Consider the following 22618-nt stretch of genomic DNA (forward strand, 5'->3'; position numbering starts at 1 on the left):
CCTAGTTAGTGCTAGCCCACCCAACAGGTGTGAGATTTCGCAATCCATTAGTCAATCTTTATGTATCTATTGATACAAAAATACCAGAGGCACTTTAGAGCAACTTAAAAAAAAATCATTTTGGCTGATATCGATCAGCTAAAAAGTCTGAAATCCTCCCCAGTTTGCGATCATGTTTCAGATTTCCGATTCCTTTTCTTGGTATCCTATCTTAAGAGATTTCAAACGGTTTGTATACGTTATCTCTCATAGAATGCACCTTAGAGTCACCCGAAATTTCAAGCTGGCGAACAAGCTCAATCTTTCGGTCAAGCGTTTGGCTCTTCGTGTTCTATAACCGTGTTATTACTCCCCCACTTGAGCAGCTGACCCACTTGAAAAGAAGAAAAGTGGGTCCTCTCTCTTGACTTGTTTAACGCATCTCGAATGTTGACAGTACTCAACAAAAACATCGGAAGCGACCTTGCCGTTGCAATATTTTTAGAATGGAGTCATAAGTGCTCTCTTGCTGCTAAGACAGCACCACAGTATTTATTTCAAGATAGGAAATTACAACCCAGAAATGCTATTTTAGTGTTTAAGTACATCTAGCAGTTGAATATGCTTTTTAGTAGCATGATTTTTTTTTCACCACTTTTGATAAGATTAACAATGGAACGTAATATTTCAGATGTCAGGGACAATCACGTTATCCTCGTCTTGAATAAAAGCAACTTGCAGTTATCAAACACGGAAGGAAGCGCATTCAAGGCGGCAATGAGGAATTCAGAGAAAAACCAAATCCGTCCATGTGACCATGTCTGGCTTCCTTCTTTTCATGCGTATGCGTCAGAACACAATGTTGTCTCAATGAGTCTTGTCACTTTGTTGCATAACTCAATCATGCAAAGGGAAGTTGATCTAGTTTTTTTTTTTTTTTAAACATAAAATTCAAAATAAATTCCACCCCCCAGCTTCTCTAATCCATATTACTACTATTCTTTTTCAGTTAAAAAAATTCAGAGGTCTTATCGTCAACAATGTGATTTAATGTAGTGGAAGAAGAAGACCGGTTCAACAAAGCAAGAAAAACACATAGTAAACTCACAAATGTGAAGTGCAAAAGTTTTAAGGCCATTATTCTAGTGTTTAGCTTTGCAAAAATGACCATACATGATCTGTCTCAATGACAAAAAAAAATTGCTTGCAAGAAGAGGGACTCTATACACTAGAAGGGACGATACACGAGAATGTAAGAGAAAACACTGTGGTGGCCAAAGACTTTTGCAAAATACTGCATTAAATATTAATTTCATAGCTTCATTTTTGATAGACTAAATATCTACCAATACATTTGTACTCTATAATAGTACTAATCAAGAATGGCACGTATAGAATTTATACATATATACACATATGTGATATTCATATAGCACATACTTTGAGCAGGAATTAAAAGAAAATAAAAACACCTTGCAGTGCGTTTCTCCGTCAGAGTTTAGTCGGAGGCAGAAAGAAAGAAAAGTTCATTTGGAGTGAGAGTAGCCTGGAAACACGGACCCTTTGTTAGAGTGCAGTCGGAGTTATGTCATAGGACAAAATGACTGAAGCGTAGGGGAGAAATTGGGGCCACAATGTCCTGCTAAGGCACAATTATCGGGAGGGAATCAAATTCCGGCCTGACGTAGAACACGCAGGGTGAAAAAGTGGCGCTGAAGCGACGGGAGACGTGCCTTGAAGAAATTAGTTGAGTATCAGAAGTCATTTATGTGCAGTCGTTTGAAGTTCGGTCAAACGTAGGATTCTTTAGCATATGGAAATTCCTCAAACACAGACTGGCTGCATCTTCGTGACACGGCCTCCCGTTGACCCGATGCAGACACCGACTCGGACATGGCCCTCTCGCGGGAAGCCAGCCTGCGCTCGACACTACCGAGCGCCTCTTGCGTGGAACCGTCAGTGCGACGGTTGTCGAAGTAGCTCGGCGGGAAGGAATAATTCCCAGAAGACGGACGGGATCTTCTCTCCAGAGCTATGGCGTCATATACGGTCATGGAACCGTACCGCGGAGCGAGAGGCGTGCTGTGCACCGCCTGCTCGTACGAAGGCGGCCTGCAGGGCAGTCGACTGTCTACCTGCCTGAACACCTCGATGGCCGACAGGGGCCGGCGCTTGGGCTCGGCCGGAGAGAGTGCCTCGCTTTGAGAGTCCTCTTGCAGCGTTTCACAAGGGAAGGTGTTTTCGTTTTGGCGCTCCTTTTTCAGACTGTTCCTGCCGCCGAAGCTCCTGGTCCGCATGAGGACCTTACACGCGGCCCTCAATGAGTGTGAACGCTGCATCTCATCGGGATTCGACCCGGGGGGGTCCCGCTGAGGTCTCGGAGGTGCAACGATGCTCTGGCTCGTTCTCCGTGAGCATAGTGGCGAGCCTGCCGGGGAGCTGGTGAAGACGGAGCCTTCCGATTGGTTGGAGGCGGCGCTCTCGAGGGAAGAGCTAGAGCAGCCCATTTGATTGCTAAATCGGTCCACGTTGGAGCAGCTGCTCAGTTTTGAAAGAGACAAACCAGGCCGCTGCCAGAAGGATCCCTCAGAGATCTGCTTTTTCAAAGGCTGCTCTGTAAAGTTCTCAACAGAGCAGTCGTCGTGGCTCCTGGAATGGCCGCAGAGGTTGAGCACGTCCACCGAGGGCAGGACGATGGGCTCGGAGCAGCGACGGTTGAAGGCAGGCTTGGAATTGAAGATCGCGTCGGACGAGCACGTCGAAATGGTGACGCTGAGGCTGAGGGAAGGAGACGAGCCGCTTCTACCGGCCTCGCCGTCTCCGTCTGGATCGGTGCTGTCGTACGCCGAGTCGTGATGTTGAGAGGAAACGGAGTCTGCAAAACAGATGCGTTATTACATAGTTATAAATCGTTTTCCGTCAAGCCCCACTTTAGCTTCGGGAGAGAAATTTTCTGGTCTTATATGACAAAATATGTACCAGGGAGCATTAACAACGAAGATTCAACAGAAAAATATGTTTTCTGGTATTCAAAAATTTAATTAGCTAATTTAGCATTTTTTTTGTTAGCTATGGCAACATCTTATGAAGGCATAAAAACTCAGTCCAATCTTTTTTTTTTCTTCTTGGTATCTTGTGAACACAACATAACCTCTCTTCAATACTCTTTATAAGCGGTTTGTTTGCGCACCTTCATCTGTGTCCAGGAGGTGTGGAATGTTATCTCCAAGAATGTCACAGTGTTCAATCAGGAACTGAGTGAGCTCAGTGAGCTGCAGCACAAAAAAAAAAAAAAAAAAAAGACCAGTAAATATCGCAAGATGTCAAAGTATCTTTCACCACGCCGCTCAAGACGACAATAATACATTAAAATACCTTTTTCATCATCTCCTTCTGATCATCAAGCGGCGTGACCTCCATCTGCAGCAAGGTGGGGGCGATGCATACCGCCAGGTTATAGGCGTCCATCTTGTTGTGGTCAGAATTGTCAAGGATGTGATAGAGGACGCAGGCGAGGTGCTGCAAGAGCACTTTGTTGAGTTTGGGGAGCTTGTCGACCACCCTGATAAGAGGAAGGAGGGCGGAAACAAACAAGAAAGCTTTAAGCTTGGCGCACTTTTTTCGTTTTCACTCAGAAAAAGAGAAGTGGTTTGAGGCATGGCTGTGAAAACCCACACGAAATAAACGGACCACATGCACTCATGCAAAAAAAAGTTATTTACTAAAATTGCAAGTTATTTACTAATGAACAGCAACTTTCTTAATTGCGTCACATTAATGACGTAATGATCCCACTGGGACTCATTAGCCCACCTTCTGAGCTCTTGCTCTCTCTGCTGGCTCTCTTCTCTCTGCAGGGCAGTCATCCACTCTTTGTAAAGGTCAGACCCCAGCAAGCTCCCTGGAAGTTCTTTTAGAAAACTCTAAAAGCAATAATAACAGGCAGAATTGTAGACCTACGTGGTGAGCAACATTATGATGGAAAATTAAAGCATTTCAAAGAAAGGGTAATTACATGGTAATGACACGCAAAGTAGATTTTTTTTTTCCCCCCTCAATTTTCTCCACTTCTCTAACACTCTTGGCAAAGAGGCGCTATAATTTCAATTAAAAGTTCATGAATCCACACAAGGCTCATATTGCAATGATAAACTTGAATCTTTACAATTAAAAGTAAAAAAAAAATCAATATAGATTCAAAATGTGCTAACAAAAAAAAAATGTGAAACGATAAATAAAGTAGTATATTTCAAGATAACGAAATGGGACATACTTTGAGCAGCCCGACCAGAAGAGTGACAGGCTGCGCCTTCATGTCCACTTCCAGGCCGTTGTTGAGCTTGTCCTTGACGTCCCGCATGTTCTTGTTGTTGCACGGCTTGCGAAACACTCCCTCTGTGGACGGCCCCCTTTTCCTCAGCAACACCAGCATCTCCTGGCGGGAGGAATTGAGGTTAGATTACCCTGTCAACCTTGTGGCGTGGTGGGAATACATGTGCTCGGATGATTTCTTGTTCTAATTAAGCAACCAGGACAACAGATTAATTAACTGGAAAAAGGGTGGATTTTTTTCAAAACAAACCAGGGAAATGATTCAAGCTTAAGGGGTGTTACGATTTTACTTCCCTGTCAGTATTTCTGTGGCCCTCTCAATCATTGGACTGGAATTTTCTTTTTTTTTTTTCTTTTAAATCATCCCACGATGGAGTTTGGGGGTGTGGTCAACAAGAGCCCACGTCACAACGCAAATGTGCTTCCGTCAGCGCACGACTAGCGCACTTCATTTAAACGGAATGAAAGAAGCCACGTTGATTGGTTGTGATTGGTCAGCTTTGATCGCTCCTACAGCAGCGCAGACTCCCTGCTTTCATATCTGCCAGCCTGCACTACAACAATCATGAAAATCAAGTCCAAATTTGTTGTTTTTTGCTTTTAACTATCATCAGCAGTTCTTATCATTATTATAAACTGTCGATTAATTTTTTTTAAATTATTCAAAATAATTCAAAATTATTTGCCCAGACTGTAAAATCTTACTGTGTAAAATGTGTATATTGTCAGTCCCATCTATGTTTCTAATATTGCTAATAGGAAAGTCTTTCAACCAACAGATGTAGCGTTGACGTTTTTGATGAAAATGTATTTTTTCTCGAGGCACAAACTGCAAATCAAAACATCATTCACTTGCTCAGTTCAAATGAGCAAGTGATTAAACGCCTCTTTTGAAAATTAAGAATATACATGAAATTTCCCCCTTCTCCACAAATTGCTAAAAAAAAATGTGAAAAAAAAAATCTGGTTAGAATCAAACCCGTTTAACCAAACAGTAGAATTCAATCACAGAAAAAATTTAAAATTGTGCTTTTTATGCATTTCAAGTGGACACAGTAAAGGTCGAATTTGATGTAAACAGTATATTATTTTTCAAAATTTAAGAAAAAAAACACTAGGGAAGTTTCATTATATTTGCATTAAAACAGCTATTTAATTTTTTTTTTTTTAAAAAAGGAAGCTAAGTGCACACAAATCAAATGAATGACTTACAATGATGGCTTTCGGGAGCGAGTTGTCATCCGGGCACACTTTGCAGAGCGGCCGTCCGAAAAGCTGAGACTTGGCATCCGATTGAGTAGCTTTGCTGATAAAACTCGGGCCCTTCCTCAGCTTCCTCACCAAGTTCCATTTAGTTTCTGCCGGGACCAATAATGTTCCATCCATCAGCTCGACAAACGTACGCATTTCGCTGCAACTCGACTCATTCGAAACGCAGCTCGTGTGTGAGGAGTGCCATCGTGACGGAGTCTTTGCACATGACTATTTCCTCCCTCTGTGCATGCGGTTTTTTCAACTTTGCTTTCATACCGCAGCACATATGGCACTTTTTGCAGGGCCCCTCCCTGTTGCACATTTGCCATTGAGGAACATTTGCAAAAAAGGAAGTCGATCTGAACTCACCAAGCGTCTGCATCTGCTTGTCCTCTTGGTTATTCAATAAGTGGGCCACAGTTGAAGTATTTACATCTCCCTGGCAACAAAATAAAACGGTTATTGAGTTTAGAAGAGGAACAGGAGAATGCGGATGGGTAAAAAAAAAAAAAAAAAAAAAAAAAAAAAAAAGCCTTATTGCTTCCACACCAAAAAACCTCGCTCACAATAAATAAAAAAAAAATAATTCATACAAAAAAAATACATCCATTAATAGTCTCTCTTTTTGCAGACATGTGTAACTGTAACACCAATGGTTGTTTTTTTCATTGCGCTTTATTGATATTCATGTTCAAATAGAGTTTAACATACTGACAAAAGCATCCACCCCTTTGACATCCTCACACCAGAGTTTGAGCAACACTGTGTTTGTTTACGGAGTAGATGACTGGTTATTCATGCCGTGATACTCTTCCAAATGTGCCGTGTAAGAATGAATCTGAACAAATTAATGCAAAATTGCGCTGGCCTTTATTTTGCATTTTCACTAAAAGGAGATTTGTACTTACATTGAAGCTGACAAATTGTTCCATGTCTCCTCCAATGAGAGTTTTAGTCTAAATGCCAAAAAAGAAATCAGTCAGACCTTTTTACATAAGCTTGCCTATTCTGTAAGGACAAAAGTCGTACTTACTGCAGTGATGCCACTTAACACCTTCATGAGGATGTCTGGACAAGATGAAGCAAAACCAGTCTTGACTCTTGCCTCATGGATTTTACTGGGAAAAAAAATTAGCACATAAATATGAATTAAAGACAATGCAAAGCCTTGTTTGTAATTTATTTATTAATTGTTTGCCTTGAGGGAATTTGTGAGGGAGCTCCAAATTGGTCTGCCATTGAGGCAGCACAACCCTCTGATTAATAAAAATAATCTTTTCAAAGTTTATTCCACAAACAGTGGCTTTTTGATGACTAATATTAACTAATATTGTTATTACTGGCATGTTGTAATTTTTTCTGAAGAGAAAGTGGAGAGAAACCGAAATAGCTATTTTACAAAATAAATTGTGAAGATTGGATGAAAGACAAGAACATTTTTTTAGACGACATGCAAAATATTTTAACATTCAAATTCCCCCAAAAAAAAAATATATATTCATTACATGCCCCGGTGCTGCTGTTTTTGTTAGCAATGGGCTATAGGCTCACGGGTGAACTATTGTTATATTTTGTACTATGATTTGGCATTATAATAAATTAAAACAAATAATTGTATAATGATAATAATGTAAATGATTCCGAATTCTAAGCAGTCATCTCATCATTTTCATGTCGTCCTATTTCCATTCTATTTCGATTATTTAGATCAGGCAATAATACAGAATAGTACCACATCAGTCCCAACGCTCAAAACAGCTTTACAATCCCCCTCAAGTCCACAATTTTATGGAAGAATCCAAAACAAAACTTGAACAACAATCAGAATCTCCTACCTGTGGAGGGTATCAAACCAACGTGCCTTCACCTCAGGAGAACTGCAAGGCAAATCACAACACGAGTATGACTTTCTAATCCACACCGCAACGATCAAACGAAGAATGAGACCACGCGAGCTGTCACGGGGCTCTTTTGACGAGGTGGAAAGTGTAACTCAGTCAGTCATGGGAACAGGAAGCTGCGTCACGGCGTCCCCCAACCAAACAACCTTTGCTTGCTCTTTGCAGTCCATCGGTGGAAAATGGCAGGTGCCTACACCTTTTGGATTGGTGGGGCTTGAACCCACGTCCGCTGCATAATTGACGTCGTGGAGCGTTAGCTTTTATTTGATCGTAATACTGAAAAGGACAAATCATGGGGAAATGACTTTTTACTATTTGTCAACATAAAGTTGGGTCTCTTTACTCATCAATTGTGAATTGCTGTTTGTTTTTAAGAGGGAGTTGGGGTTAAATGACATAATAAAGCAGCCAAACAATGTTACTACATTTACGTCAAAAGGGAAACACAGAGCTGCAGTGTTAGCACAGATTAGCATCAGCGACCTCAAATGACTCGGCTTTGTGTTATTTCAGTGGCATTGAGATGAAGTGCTGCCACCGTGAGTGAAAATGCTTTCAAACGTTTGTGGTCTTTGCGCATCTCCTTTAAATGACTTGGTGAATGAGAATTTCTAAAAAATAGATTGAGACTTTTATACTGATTGTGATACAGTACTTTATAAGAAAAGCTAGTATTTCCACAGAAACCCTGCAGAGGGTCATCGGTTTGACCGACAACCACATCATTCCTGTTTTGCAACAGTTTGTCTCGTGATCTTGTCGAGTGAACTTTCTCTTTGCGATTTCTCTATTTTTCCGAGGGCCACCGATCACATGATCGCTTATTTTCAGCCGCTGCCTTCTGTACACTGGATGGATGGAGACAAGTCAGAAGCACTTTGGGAATAATGAGAGATGCGAGAGAGGTGTGAAAGTCGGGGAGGGGGGCAAAGTGTGGGAGCAAGAGAGGGTGGGTTAAAGTGGGGTGTGAGAAAGGGGTGGGTGAAATAATTTTTACGTCAATCCCAGCCTGATGAGTATTTCAGTGGCAGGCTGCAACAGAACGAGTGGCCTTTTAACGTCAAAGAAGACCAAGACAGTGCCACACAAGCAAAGCAAATAAAGATCAATTTGGTCTCAGACTCAGCTTAACAAAAATGACAGCCGCATACGATTTGGAGAACATGCCGTTGAGCAGCGATGAGTCGGCTCATTCGAAGCACAATGCCAAAATACCCCTTGATGGATGCCAGGCAAACAGATGTTCGAAACATCTGTACTAAGATGTTCAAAAACGTGCAATCATTCCAAAAGTGCTAAAACAACAGTCGTTATATATTAATTACCCACTTCATAAACTTCATCTTTCTATGTACAATTTTAATAATACAGTAGTGACATTTGATTTGTGGCTAGATCAGGGGTGGGCAAACTTTTTGATTGGCGGGCCACAATGGGTTCTAAAATTTTACAGAGGTGTTGGACCAGGAGCAGATGGATGGAGTGTTTTGGTAACCTCACCTCATTGGGGGAAAAAAAATACATTTAATTTAATTTTAAATGAAAGTGAACAAAAGCAGTACAACAATATTTATGTCTTTGAAAAACTTCAAAATAAAACATTAACAAGGTTTATTAATTTAAATTTTTTCAAGTTTGGCGGGCCGGATTAAAACATTTAACGGGCCAAATGTGGCCCCCGGGCCGTAGTTTTCCCACCCCTGAGCTAGATGTTAGCTTATGCATATATTTATGAACACTCTTTCTGTTTGTAATGCGTTGCATTAAGTTACCATTTTGTCAGAAATGGGGCAAGATATGGTGTCAGTGAAAAAAGAAATGTGCGAGAAAATATGTTGACAGACACATCTATGAGCTGCGTCCAAATTTCTTTGTTCACGCCATGTACGTAATAAATGTCGTCTTGTGCTGAGTGTCAGCTCACCCAAAACACACCAGACAAAAAGTGAGGCCCCAGGCCACGGCGAGGGTCACGCTGAGATCCGCATCCTCTTCCGTTCCCTCATCGTGCTCTGCCTCATCTTGGAAATCGTGAAGCCACACATCCTCTAGTTTCACTCGGTGTTTGAGACGGTAGCTGGATATCGACCTGCGTAAGAGCGGGAGAGAACATTTGCTGCAATTTTCGAAATCCAATATGCCCTTAAGTGCTCTTGTTAGCCAAAGGGCGTTAACAGTTAGACTTAACAACAAAAACATCACAACATGTCATTCAAATACTCCACTGAGTCTGTTTACAGTAATTACTGTCCGCCTTGAAATGTGTCCCTACTGGAAAAGTGGGCCGACTGTGGTCGAGAATTGACAGTGGCTTGCCTCCCACTTAGGAACTTGAAAACTTCCATCCACTCTGACTCAAGCATGAAAATAATGATGCTGACTATTTGCTTGTGAATTTAAACGCAATGATTCTTTTTTTTTTAAACCCGGAAAGCAAAGCTTTTTTTTTACAGTACTATGTGTCTTATTTGAGTTTAGTCTGTTCCATTGTTTGCTAAGAAAACAAAACTGTCCACTGCTCATGGGTTTCTGTTCAGACTCAGTCACGGTGACTAAACAAAGACGGTTGGTCTGTGTGGAGATTCCCTAGTAAGCTGCAAATAAAGTCTGAAAAACACCCACTTTACCTTTACTTCCCCTTTTCACTCTCCCACTCTGGTATTTTTATGAATATCACTCTAATCAATATAATATGCCCAACATGCTCATTTCCTCTCTCTCTCTCGATCAACAATTAAGCAGAAACAAAAACACTGTTAAGCTTCAAATTATCTTTTAGGAAATGTAATTGAAGTGATTTTGCAAGAGTGTGTATCTCCTGGCTAAAAAGGGCACAGAATGTGTTAATGAAAAATATATAGAATTTTTTTTTGCTCTCTTCATTTTGGACAATTATTCATATCACTAATCCTAATCCTGAATTCCGAGGAGCTCTTTAATACCATTCTAAAGGTTCCTGGAAACGTCTTTTTGAATAATCTATTTCTAGCCAACTATAAACTCAGAAATGTACTGAAAAAGAGTATGAATCATTTTGGAAAATATGTGGCGGTGGGAGTGGTTTAGCTTGGTGGTTTAGTGGTTCAGTCTATACTTATGTAAGAGTCTCGGTCCGTTCCAAGCTAAAATTGTTGCCTTGTCAGGTGATGGGTGATGAAACGTGACGTAACGTGTTACTAAAGTCAGATTTACACAGCAAGGTTATAGTCACACCGATCGGATTTTTTTTTTTTTTTTTTTGTGGAATTAAATCTAAATAATAGACATGTGTATACAAATGTGAACCATTTATTAAACAACCAAAATATAATTACGGTGAAAGCATAAACAAATGAATATGGTTTAAAGATACCACATTAGAGGTGTGGCCGTCAATAAATAAGCCACATAATTTCTTAGCGCAGCCAGTGAAGTAATTTTGAGCTTGAGTTATAGTTTTCTTGTCTCTCAGAAGTGGGGAGGGGGGGGGGGGAAAGGTGCTTTTGTTTATATGTGGGCTTCTCACTTGAGCTTCGCGAAGACGATGACGTCACCAAACAGGAAGAGGTGTCGCTCCCTTGTTTTCGTGCCCTCCGTCACGAGAACACACTCGTCCAACAGCAGCTCTCCGTTCTCACTGGTGAGGCCGTGGACGAACGGACTGTGCTCCACTGACACCCGGCAGTTGGTCTCCTCTCTGAGAGAGACCAGGCGCACGCACACGCACACGCACGAGTTAACAGCCACCAATGGCGGCCATGCATTTAGTACCTGGTACAGGATTTTAAATTGCAGCAGCGAGCACAACTGATTCTGAAGGCCCTGGGCAGATTGGATGCACATAGATGGTGAAATTCTATTCAGGCACATACATATCCTAGACGCGGTGCAGCCAGGAGAAAGGCTACGAAATCAAGAGAAAGGACTGATGGACTTGAACAAATGCATACTAATAGTGCTTCAAATTGTGTTCGGGCTACCTGGGAATGCCAAAAAACACAGAATAGAATATTCCTACATATTAAACTGAGCACAATTTTTACATTAGATATGACTAGCTTAATCTGCAGCAGTTTTTTTTTTTTTAATTATGCAGGTGCAGAAACTAAACGGGAAAGCACCTGCTGAAGTAGAAAGCCCACTATGGTGGTATAAACACCCCCCAAAAAATGCTGTTAAAAACAAGAACACAGAAAACCAATCGAGGTCTAAATGAGCACAGCAGTAGCACACCAGCTGTTTTTTTTTATCCCTGATGTAAATAAATGAATGAATGAATAAACTGTAGCGAGCTAGAGAGAGAAATAGAAAAAGAGCAGAAGAAATCAGACTTTATTGGTCCTTTGAGTGAAATTAAACCACTGTAAAGAATAATGGCCTGCGAGGGACATGACTGTTGTGAGTTTTCCATTTTTAAAATTACAAGTTAAAAGTCAAGATAGTTTGACAAAAAAAAAAAATCAGACTTCCCTATGTTCTGTTTAACTGACACTATCAGAAGAGTTGATTTGAAAATATGTTTTATTTCCATTGTGGTATGCCAAGTGTAGTATGCACTGATGGAAAGCCGATAATATTTTTGAGAGAAAACAAGGCTGATTGCTTATAGCTAAAAAAAATACAAATACACGTGGCTTTCTAAACATTGCATATTGATTCCGGCAACGAAATGACGACAAAAGATGAAAAGGACCATCTTGTTTATTTTACACCTCCCCTTGACATTTTCTATGGATTAACTGATTACTAAACCCTTCAATAAAATGCTTTTGTTAAAGCTATGCTGCTGCCTGACGAGTCAATGCAGGAGTCCAATACCAATAAGAGTGATTCTTGGAAATGGAACCAGTGCAAGTCGTGATGGTACTTTCCCTGTTCCCGAAACTGAAAAACCAAGTGGCTGAAACTAACTTTTGCTGGTGATTATTTTGAAAAAAGGTACAAAATAAAAATAAAAAAAATTCCCACAGAGCTAATTCTTAATATGATGCCAAGGACAGATTTGATCTATCGATGCTCTTGACATATTATGACAAGCACACATGAAAGCAACTACGTGCGACTACCTACAGAATAATAAAAAAAAAAGTCATAGCTCACGAAAGAACAGTTGTAACTAACCATGTTCATATTTTAGGAACCGCAGCGGTGATTTTGTTTATTGTATTTTATTTTAAATTTTTTTCATTTGAAATTTGCATTGAAACATTCTACTTCCGGTTTAAGCTATGTGCTTTTATTTTGAATGCAAACTTCCTGTTTAGTACGGTTCACACTTAAGGTAAACTAACGAAGAGTACGGCCAAAAGTTTCATATCGAGCCTCAGAAAAACTGACATAATTTTTACTAGCACCTCCTCCGAAGAGGCAAAAGGTGTGTAAACGATGTATATAAGTATTTTGTCTTTGTAAATATTAAGTGTTGAATGTGAAATATGTCAGCTAATTGTTTGCGTGTGTTTTGAAATGTGTTTCAGCTCTTACGGTGATTAGGTTCGAAGGTTACACGGTTATGGATAAATCTTGCTCAAAAAATAAACCGCAAAATCATCAGTAAAGTCTCATCCTCGGTTCGCAGGGCATGCTACAACAGTATAACAAGCTGAAGAGATTCTCGCGGGCCTGGTTAGAATGCTCCCCTTCGTTTATGCTCTGCAAAGATAATGAGCCGCTTCATATCTCACATCAGGACTGTGAGGAGCATCAATTATCATTCCTAATGTTAAGAAAATGAAAGCCCATGTCTGTCTAAGGTTAACATCCATTTAAGAATGACGCGTGTACATTTTGGAAAATGGTCATTATAGGGATGTAATAATCAGCCATTATCCAGCCGTCCATTATCCAAATCACTTATGACGTTTTATGCGGCCTTCCTTTGTGTGGATTTCTTTCACGTCATACTTGAAGTGCATGCTTCAATCCCACTCAAAAATAAAAGGTCACTTTGTTCGCCCACTCATGAAAGTCTTCAAGCTTTCCAGTTCATGGTGGTCTTCAAGTTATTGTGTTAACACTTTCAAAAGGTTGCTGGAAAAAAATGAAAGTAAGACACGAAAGTAGCCCACACGAGAAAAGTGTCACGCGACCGCAAAGTGGGTGTATTTAACTTCACGCAGAGATGTTTGAATCATGCATTGTAAATGAAGTGTTGTACTTTACAACTTTAAAGAAATTGAAATCAATTCTAACCTAATTTTAATGTTTTGATTGGAAATTAGAGCAATGATGGGCATGAATACATTTCAATGAATAAAAGTGAATGCATCAATTTTGGACTCCTGCTTGACCACCTTTTTTTTGTTTCTTCTTTTTTTTTGAATGATTCTCCAGTCTACTGTGACTGCACACTTGCTCTGACAGTTTAGTAACAGTTACAGATTTGATGTTGCCCTACTAACCTGATTGAAGACCACGGCATGCCCAAAGCCTTTCCCAAAACCAATGATGGGGCAGAGCGACGTCTCTGAGCCATATTTCGGAAGTGCTTCAAGAAAACAAAAACAGAAATATTGACTTGAGGGTTTCTTAAGTTTTACATTTACCACCCGACGTGAATTACTCATTCATTACTCATTCATTCTTCCATTTGCTTCGCTTATCCCAGGGGTGGGCAAATTTGACATTTGACAGAGGGGCCGGACCAGGAGCAGATGGATCGAATGTGTTGGTAACCTCACCTCATCAGAGAAAAAAAAAATTTATAATTTTAAATGTAAGTGAACAAAAGCATTATAACAATATATATGTCTTTGAAAAACCACAACATTTAGAAAATAAAACATTAACAAGGTTTATTCATTTAATTTTTTACAAGTTCGGTGGGCCGGATTAAAACGTTTAACGGGCCGCATGTGGCCCTCGGGCCGTAGTTTGCCCACGCCTGGTTTATCCCATCCAGGGGTTCTTTCTTGTTTGTTCATTGGCTTGAAATAAAACTCATTCGTTGACAAGCGTTGATCTATTACAACTTTATAATCATTTCAAACTTAATGAATAGAAGACCATTTCAACACATCCCTCTTGCAATACATCACCGGTGCCAGAACAGTACTCACAGGATGCAGAGAGACCGCGGCTTCATCGTAGCTTCCTCTCCTCATTGCGATGCCTCCACTGAACGAAGAGTTCATGCCGGTGCCTTCAGGGGAGCTTCCTCCCGGTGGTCGCTTGATACCCTGCAGGTGGAAGCGATAAGAACGAGGAGTGTTCAGTTCAATGGCGGTTTTGCAAATGAGCAATTACTGAAGAGATTTCCAAAACTCCCCCCCCGACTGGTACTAATGAGGGTCAGGGTGGTAACAATGGAGGCCCGGCTGGCACACAAAAAAAGAGGACACTGGGGGGGCGGGGCTTGACCCGGTCCGATGGTGCCAGTCTGCCCACATCCATCCTACTTTCTTTTTATCAATGGATTCATATCCTGTTCTATTCCATTGATGCAGCTTCCTTACATAAGATCATGTGTGCCTTATTGAGGGGTGTAATCATTTTTTTTTTTTCCTGTATCACTTATCCTGTGTTGGGAGAACTGGGCTATTTCATTGAATTAGGATTATCAGAATCATCTTTATGGGCCAAGTTTGTTAAAGCACACCAGGATTTATTTCTGGGAAGATTAGGGTTAGAGTGACGTGAATATGCATTTGAACGGTTGTTTGTGTTATGTTAAAGGGGAAGTTTATTTAAAAAAAAAAAAGTCACAGTACTTGAACTTTTTAATGTTGTAATATTTTCTATGCGTCGCCACAAGTCTGAGTGTGAATTGCTGCTTCGCAATGTGCGGCCTGTGACTGAATGGTTGCCCTGCCAATGCACAGTGTGAACGTGATCTAAGTGTCAGTGCAGCGCCAAAAAGGAATATAACGACGCTTATCAAGTACCTTTGATGTGAAATTGCAATGTTATGATAGCACGTAATACGTTAGCGCTATCATAAGTGGTATAATTGTGATCGAAATCGAGCTCAGTGCCCACAGGTTGCTACAAAAGAAAGAGTAATCTGGAAAATTGTTTCGCTGATTAGGAGGTGTAATGAATCAGCTCCTTCGCCATCACACCGCACTTTCACGCTTTGTCAGTCAGGAAATGCTTACATTGGTACTTTGTTTCCACAGCTCTCTGGTTTGCAGGGGCATCATGTTGTTAAAATAGAAGAACATTAAGTTGGTGACAAACTCATTTCACCTATTCAGACGCTGGATTTATTTGATCTCCCTCTTATTACAGACTTAGAAGAATTCCAGTCAATCAGTACACATAGATAATATATTAAATAAATAAATATTTATATGTCCATTTAAGGTTATATTAAAAAAAAATATCATTTAGAGTAGACACTACGCAACCTCATGTAGAGATGAATGCAATCACAGCACAAAGATCAGCATAGTAACAGTATGCAGCACTTGGTATAGTCATCGTTTTTAAACAAGTAATGACAAATAAAGTCAGTCATGCAAACATGTCGCACATTTGGATATTTTTTTTAACCCCGCCCCTCAAAGACAGTACAGACCATTCAGTAGGATGCGGTGCAGTTGTACAAGACAGTAAACTTCAATAACATCGTCTAGGCCATGGGTGTGCAAACTTTGACTGGCGGGCCACAATGGGTTCTAAAATTTGACAGAGGGGCCCGGACCAGGAGTAGATGGATGGAGTGTTTCGGTAACCTCACCTCATCGCAGAAAAAAAATTATAATTTGAAATGAAAGTGAACAAAAGCATTACAACAATAAATATGTCTTTGAAAAAAAAAATAAACACAGTATTTAGAAAATAAAAAATTAACAAGGTTTATTCATTTCAATTTTTTCAAGTTCGGCGGGCCGGATTCAAACGTTTAACGGGCCGCATGTGGCCCCCGGGCCGTAGTTTGCCCACACCTGGTCTAGGCGTACAATGTCACAGCCATTTAAATGTTGTATCATTGACTCATGGTTGATTTGCCTGCAGGTGGTCAACACAATTTGACACTCAGGACTTGCTAACGTTACAACAACAACATAAAGCTCTCACCACCCCCCCCACCCCCACCCCCACCCTCACAAAAAAAGGTGAGTTGTGTGGAATTGATGATATAGTGAGAAGGCAGGAAAGCACAAATCTATAAAGATTGGTCTAATCGCGATGGTGCTTTTTTTTTTTTTTTTTGACAATGGGTATTGATTTCCGCTCTTTGAAGGACAAACTCGCATCGTGTGATCAAACAATGTAAGAAGTCGATAAAACTCACCGAATGCCAAAGTACTGCAGCAATTGATGTGAAGACAAATGGTATTTTTACAAGAAGAAATGCGACACGACAGACAGCCCAGTGTTTGCACACTTCTGCTGCATTTTTTTTTTTAAAGTGTATTGTAAGATGACTCTGAAACAATAATGTCGTGTTAGGATCAAAGTTAAACTAGAGTTTAGTATCCAGCCGCCGCAAATAACAGTTGCAGTGTGTGGAAAAAATTAAATTAATGTCATTAGTCCTTAACTAATACACCAGATGACATAAAAACATCATTGAACTCATTCACTCCCATTGACGGATATAGACGTCAAAAAGTAAAAACATTCTACCAGGGCTGGCAGTGTAATTCGAGTGCGCTTTGCTTTTAAAGGGAATGTGAGACGACAGTGTTAATCTTTACTTGAAGGAGTCACAGTTTGTTCTCTACACTTGAAAGGCAACAATACTTCTATCGTGATGTCTTCGGGCCTTAGCTTGGTCTAAATAGAGCTCTCATAGGCAGGCAAAGAATTGTTGTCAGCTTTCTTTTTCAAGAGAACAGTTGTGTTCTTTGGTGTGGACCCCCAGCATGTGTTTACCGGTCTTGTCTGGACATGGATGCTGCTGTGACCTTTCGTGCCTTTGCCTGCGCCTTTGCCCGTGCTTTTGCTCCGCATCTGATCCCGAGATAAAGAAAACGCCTGACGGACGTAGCCTCGCTCCTGGAGCTGGATGTAGATGGGGTCAGGAGGCGGGTGGTTGGAGGCGACGTGAACTCCGACCCGATTCCTTCCCATGTTGGGACAGAAAGCGACCAGCAGGGACCGGAGCTCCTTCTGGAAGGTCTTGTTGAAGTAGAAGTAAATAAACGGGTTGTAGATGTGGGAACTTTTGGCGAAGAGGGCGGGGAAAACAAAGCCCTCGGGAGCCATGTACTCGTTCCCTTTGTGGAATATGAAGAGGAAGGACACAATGGCATACGGCGCCCAGGCGATGACAAAGCCGAGACTTATGCAGAAAAACATCTGAGGGGAAGATGTGGATACAAGAAAATCGCATTGGAAATCATGTGGGACAATTTTTTTTTTTTTAATGCATTCCTCACCACTGCATTCAAATTAACTCATTCACTAACAGGCGAGTTAATTGATTTTTTATTTATTATCTTTGACGTCTTTAGCCGTCAATGGCAGTAAATGAATTAAGTAGGAAAAAAAAATACTAAGCCATACAGTGCTCACCATGGAGAGCCGTTTCTCAGCCCGCCTCAGGTTGTTTTGGATGCCTCGCGACGACAGAGAATATGAGAAGCGGGAAATCTTGTAGAGAATCTGGCAATGGGAGATGACGATGAGCAAGACAGGAAGCAGCGTAAAGCAGACGAAGGAACAAATGACGTAGAAGGCGTCCTTCGCCGAGGTGTGGTAGCCTCGCCAGGCGATGGTGCAGGACACTCCGTAGGGCTCGGGGACGTACTCGCCCCAGCCGAAGAGAGGAAAGCTGGACCACACTGTTGCCACCAGCCAGATGATGCAGCACAGAAGCCTGATGTTGGCGTTCTCCAGCCACACTGCTGCAGGAAGAAACACAACAGCTCTCAAAAGATGCAGCCGTCTGTTTTCTTTACAGTTTGTTCTTATCAAATATTTACACGATTGGAGTAACATAGAACATAAAATTGTCAAGAACATTTTTGACTTGACTCCCCCTTTAATATGCTGTAGAACTTGCTTATACTTTTACAAACAGGCAATATAGAATACATACAGTATGTCCTATATTCTAAATCTTTTTTTTTGCATAACCATAACAAATGGCCATTTAAAAAAAAACAAAAAAAAACAATCGGGCCATGAAGTAACCTAACTAACACACAGTTTTATGGCAGTGGGAAGAAGGCCTGCTAAGAAGATAACCACTAGAACAGGTAGAATACGCACGATTCCACACAGGAAGTCCAATATTTCGATTGAATCTAGAAAGCTATGGGGAGAGAACGCAAACCATTCATCAACCATGTGCAGTATAACTGTGAAGGTCATGACATCTTCTTATGTTAAATGGAGACAATACCCACCATATACCAAGCTGTAGCACGTTTTAAGGTAGCGGATGAAGCTGATGGCGGCGATGGTGAACATGCCGCACAGGCCAAAGATGTAGCAGCCCAGGCCGTAGTAGATGCATGTGACATATTCTCCCAGCCACGCATGGTGGAAGGATGACAGGATGGAGAGCGGGTAGAAGCAGATGCAGCAAAGGAAGTCCACCACGGCCAGGTTGACACACAAAAGTTCAGAGCCCACCATCTTCTTGCGGCGACGGTAGCAGATCACCAGAACGGTGCCATTACCAATAACTGACAGCAACACTGGGGCAACCAATAACAGATTACATTTAATTATTTTAAATTTTTTAATGAATATATTATTATATTAAAATTTTTAAGGAATATATTTTTATATTTAATTTTTTGAAGGAAAAAAATATATAATATAAATTGAAAATAAATATATATATATATATATATATATATATGATATATATATATGATATAAATAAAAGAAATATATATAATGTGATGAAAAGTGAGTCAAAGTCGGCCTATTAGTCCATGAGGTCATTGATATATATATATAAATATATATATATATATATATTTATATATATATATATATACACTTTTTTTTTTTCAATACAGCACAGTGATTGTCAACGTTTCTCATAAACACACACGCCCCAAAAATAAAATCTTCTACGGTCACAACTGTTCTCAATCAAACAGTAATTACATAATTAAATAATTACATAACTAAAACGTTTTTTGATGAATGAATAGACACTGATTGACATGCAATTCAGTTATTTCTGATTTTGTCCCACATTTTATCATTCTATTGTACACGATTATGACCATGTGCAAAATATAGAAGAATGAGGTCTTATCCAACCACTGTCAAATTACCAATTACGAAGATAAAAATGATCACTTTTGGCTGACATTATGTGTGAATTATGATGGTTGTAGTTTGCAGTGGTGTACAACTGGATAACATCAAACTGACTATTTCATATCACTAATTTAAAAGAACAACAACACACTCTTATTATTGTGATGAATGATAACAAACAATCAGGACATTCTTCGTCAATAATTACCCAACAATATTATTTTCATTTATTATTGACTTTATTGTTTAAATTAAATACAAATTAAAATTAAATATTTAAATTTATTGACCTTTGATTTTAAGAGCATGACAGATACAAAATATATCATATGATAAATAGGCTACACTGAGGAACTGAAGTTCTGAAATAGATTTAAAAACAGCTATTTTTGACATGATCAAAGTGCACAAAGACTAACGATAGAAAAAAATCGACAACCTGATACAACTCTCAAAAATGTAAAGGGAATAATATTGTCACAAAAGGATCAATTTTAGAGGTATTTGCATTCTTGTAAAATAAAAACCGAATGGTGCACGTACCCACTAAAAGGATGGCAAGTCCCACGCAGATGTCAGCAGCGGCGCTCAACTTGGACTTGAACAAAGTGTTGGTCCGGTTGTCCGAAGTGCAGTTAAGGGGCCTCTGCTCCAACATCTTCTATCGCTGGACGAAATACAGAGAAAGGACAAAAGCAATACATTTCTTACTTGCGTGCACATTCTAATCTCCTCCAAGGCGCACGACTTGTCGCCACGGCAACGGCACCTGCAGGCAAAACGCTTGAAGGGGAGAATTCTGGGAAGTAATCGACAAGTGTAAAAGTAACACCCACTGGCGACTTCATTAGGTGGCCAACTGGCATCGCTGTTGTACTGTGCATTGTAACGCAAATTAAATGAAGGGTGGGGGGGAGGATTTTTTTTTTTTTATTTCAGGATCCCGTGTTTTGTTAAATAAAAAATATATATACTTTTTTTTTTTTTTAAACAATCACGTTGCTCACGAGGAATGCTTCCTAAAGCACTTAAGTCAACATAAATAGAATTCTGTAAATCCATAATATAGTCGGCCGATATTCAAAAAGTTTAGTACGTCCCGCAGTATGAATGAAGGTTAGTTGACCATGATGTCACGCACGTGTGACATATCACAGCAACTCTCCAAACTCCAGAACACCAGCACGTTCCGACATTAAATTGGCGTCCTGGACAATGTTTTAAGCAAAGCACAACACATAGTACAAATCACATCGCCATCTTGTGGCCATCATGGTGAACTGCAACTGCTGGGAGTAAAAAGACAAATGTGTTTCTATGCTTGGAGTAGAAAGATAGAGTGGACTTTATTTAATGAAGAAACCTCGGGGGAAAAAAATCTAGCTGAGATTACAAAACAGGTTCCATCCGTTCCCACCTCAAAAGAGTAAATTTAAACATCATAGACGTTGGAATGCTGTACTGACATCAGAGAAAGCAGAATGAAAACATTTGAAGTTAAAAATGACAGGTGAAGACAGTCCGTTAAAAAATAAATGCATCCAGATGTGTGCCCTATGACCTAAGTGTGTCTATAATGAGCACAGAATGATCACTTCCCAATCACAACAACAACAAAAAAAAGTCTACTTGAGGAGGTACGCATATGAGGAAGAACAGGTGGTTAAGTTTAGTTCTCAAAACAACCAAGTGTTTATTTACTCGTTTCACTACTTCATAATACATCTTAATGAGAGGAAATCTGGAAAATGTTGGATTCATGACCAGTTGCTGTTCACACGCGATGACAGCACTACAAGTGGAGTTGGAACAATTCCAGCAGTGTGTTACTATTTAATTTTAAAGTAATTAATATAGAATACACTGCATATATATATATATATATATATATATATATATATAATTTCTTTTTTTTTTTTAAACAATCAGGTTTAGGAGAGTATCTTTAAGGCCTTCCCTAAGCCTGCCGAGGGGTGGCAAAAAGAAACCTCTCTACTTGTCAACCACATGACAAACTATCATCATCATCGGGACGTGACAATAGAAGAAAAAAGGTTGATCTCATCTCACAGGTGTGGACCTGCATGTTATTTTACTGTACATTTACATGACTACTTTGAAACTACACTTAAAACGGAACCAACAACGTCATATCATCCATAGGTCCCCTTTAAATAGAGTGGCATTGTACTTTGAGTCACCTAGCATATAAATTAGGGACGCACAGATACCAATACCAGTATTGTGACCATACTGTATGTCTTTACGTGTACTTTTAAGAATGCGCTGATACTGCGACACCGATACCACTCCATCAACCTGACATATACGTTATCGCCAAGGTAGATGTGGTAGGATACTTTTTGGGACACATAACATCTAAGCCAACTGCAAATTATGCCCTGCAAAATGGGTGTTGAATTTCTCAAGTTTCTTGAGGTAGACTCCAGCCGAGTCCCGGAGATTCTATTCATAATTAAAAAGAACCTGTCCCTCAGTCTTTTACGAATGAAAAGTTTTTACTCTTGTGCCGTGTTCTGCGAGTTTATGTCCTGGAATTAGGTCTCCTTGAAATAAAACATTTTCATCATAAAGTTAAGGCAAGACGTGATGGGATTATTAAGTATCGGCGTTTCATATTAACGAGTACTCAAATGTATGTCCTTGTACTCGTGGGGGTGGTATCGGTGCATCCCTAATACAAATAGAACCACTCGTCAATTCGACTGTACAATCAAGCCTGCCTGGCATCCCAGCTTAGTTCATTTGCAAAATGAACTGGCAAAAAATAAACTTTGGAAAAATATAGTACTGTATGTCTTATTTACCTTTTATATTATTTTTACAGAAATAACTCAAAGTAATTAAAAAAGAAAATACTTTGCTTCCCTGCCTGTAGTTAGACATACGGAAATACATCCTATAGTTGTATGCTGAGCATCTTTGCATAAAGACTGGAAACAGGAAAATAGGATTTATTTTATTTTATTTAAAAAAAA

General features: G+C 40.0%; 2 protein-coding genes across 3 annotated transcripts; both read right to left on the minus strand.

Moving 5' to 3' along the window:
* Positions 1–1007: 1007 nt before the first annotated feature.
* On the minus strand, positions 1008–14807 carry tagapb (T cell activation RhoGTPase activating protein b). The gene is made up of 14 exons (XM_088286365.1): positions 14504–14807; positions 13847–13932; positions 10972–11142; positions 9391–9555; positions 7401–7442; positions 6599–6683; positions 6474–6521; positions 5935–6004; positions 5524–5669; positions 4253–4414; positions 3793–3902; positions 3355–3541; positions 3170–3251; positions 1008–2854 (listed from the first exon to the last, which is right to left on the minus strand). The coding sequence occupies exons 1-14, from the start codon at positions 14576–14578 to the stop codon at positions 1770–1772; spliced, it is 2514 nt and encodes an 837-aa protein (XP_088142491.1). The 5' UTR covers positions 14579–14807; the 3' UTR covers positions 1008–1769.
* A 1714-nt stretch (positions 14808–16521) lies between these two features.
* opn8c (opsin 8, group member c) lies at positions 16522–20526 on the minus strand. Of its 2 annotated transcripts, none has more exons than XM_088286367.1 (4): positions 20163–20526; positions 18746–19039; positions 17910–18238; positions 16522–17693 (listed from the first exon to the last, which is right to left on the minus strand). In XM_088286367.1, exons 1-4 carry the CDS (start codon positions 20275–20277, stop codon positions 17169–17171), a joined length of 1263 nt encoding a protein of 420 aa, XP_088142493.1. In that variant the 5' UTR covers positions 20278–20526; the 3' UTR covers positions 16522–17168. The 2 variants fall into 2 exon arrangements, with proteins under 2 accessions (XP_088142493.1, XP_088142492.1); XM_088286366.1 differs by having other exon boundaries at positions 17910–18241; positions 20163–20524.
* Positions 20527–22618: the final 2092 nt, after the last annotated feature.

This window comes from Idiotropiscis lumnitzeri, chromosome 21 (assembly GCF_059441095.1).
Source record: "Idiotropiscis lumnitzeri isolate Australia: NSW breed Sydney's pygmy pipehorse chromosome 21, RoL_Ilum_1.0, whole genome shotgun sequence".
NCBI classification, from domain to species: domain Eukaryota; kingdom Metazoa; phylum Chordata; class Actinopteri; order Syngnathiformes; family Syngnathidae; genus Idiotropiscis; species Idiotropiscis lumnitzeri.

What these genes read in the sequence shown, in the direction of transcription:
- opn8c (XM_088286366.1), bottom strand. Translation starts at nt 20,277, where the DNA reads ATGTTGGAGCAGAGGCCCCTTAACTGCACTTCGGACAACCGGACCAAC. An exon ending in GTGCTACAGCTTGGTATATG is followed by an intron (nt 18,242 to 18,745) that starts GTGGGTATTGTC and finishes TTCTTCCTGCAG; the next exon opens with CAGTGTGGCTGGAGAACGCC. An exon ending in CTGAGAAACGGCTCTCCATG is followed by an intron (nt 17,694 to 17,909) that starts GTGAGCACTGTA and finishes TCTTCCCCTCAG; the next exon opens with ATGTTTTTCTGCATAAGTCT.
- tagapb (XM_088286365.1), bottom strand. Translation starts at nt 14,578, where the DNA reads ATGAACTCTTCGTTCAGTGGAGGCATCGCAATGAGGAGAGGAAGCTAC. An exon ending in ATGCCGTGGTCTTCAATCAG is followed by an intron (nt 11,143 to 13,846) that starts GTTAGTAGGGCA and finishes GGTCTCTCTCAG; the next exon opens with AGAGGAGACCAACTGCCGGG. An exon ending in TTTTGTCTGGTGTGTTTTGG is followed by an intron (nt 7,443 to 9,390) that starts GTGAGCTGACAC and finishes TTTGCCTTGCAG; the next exon opens with TTCTCCTGAGGTGAAGGCAC.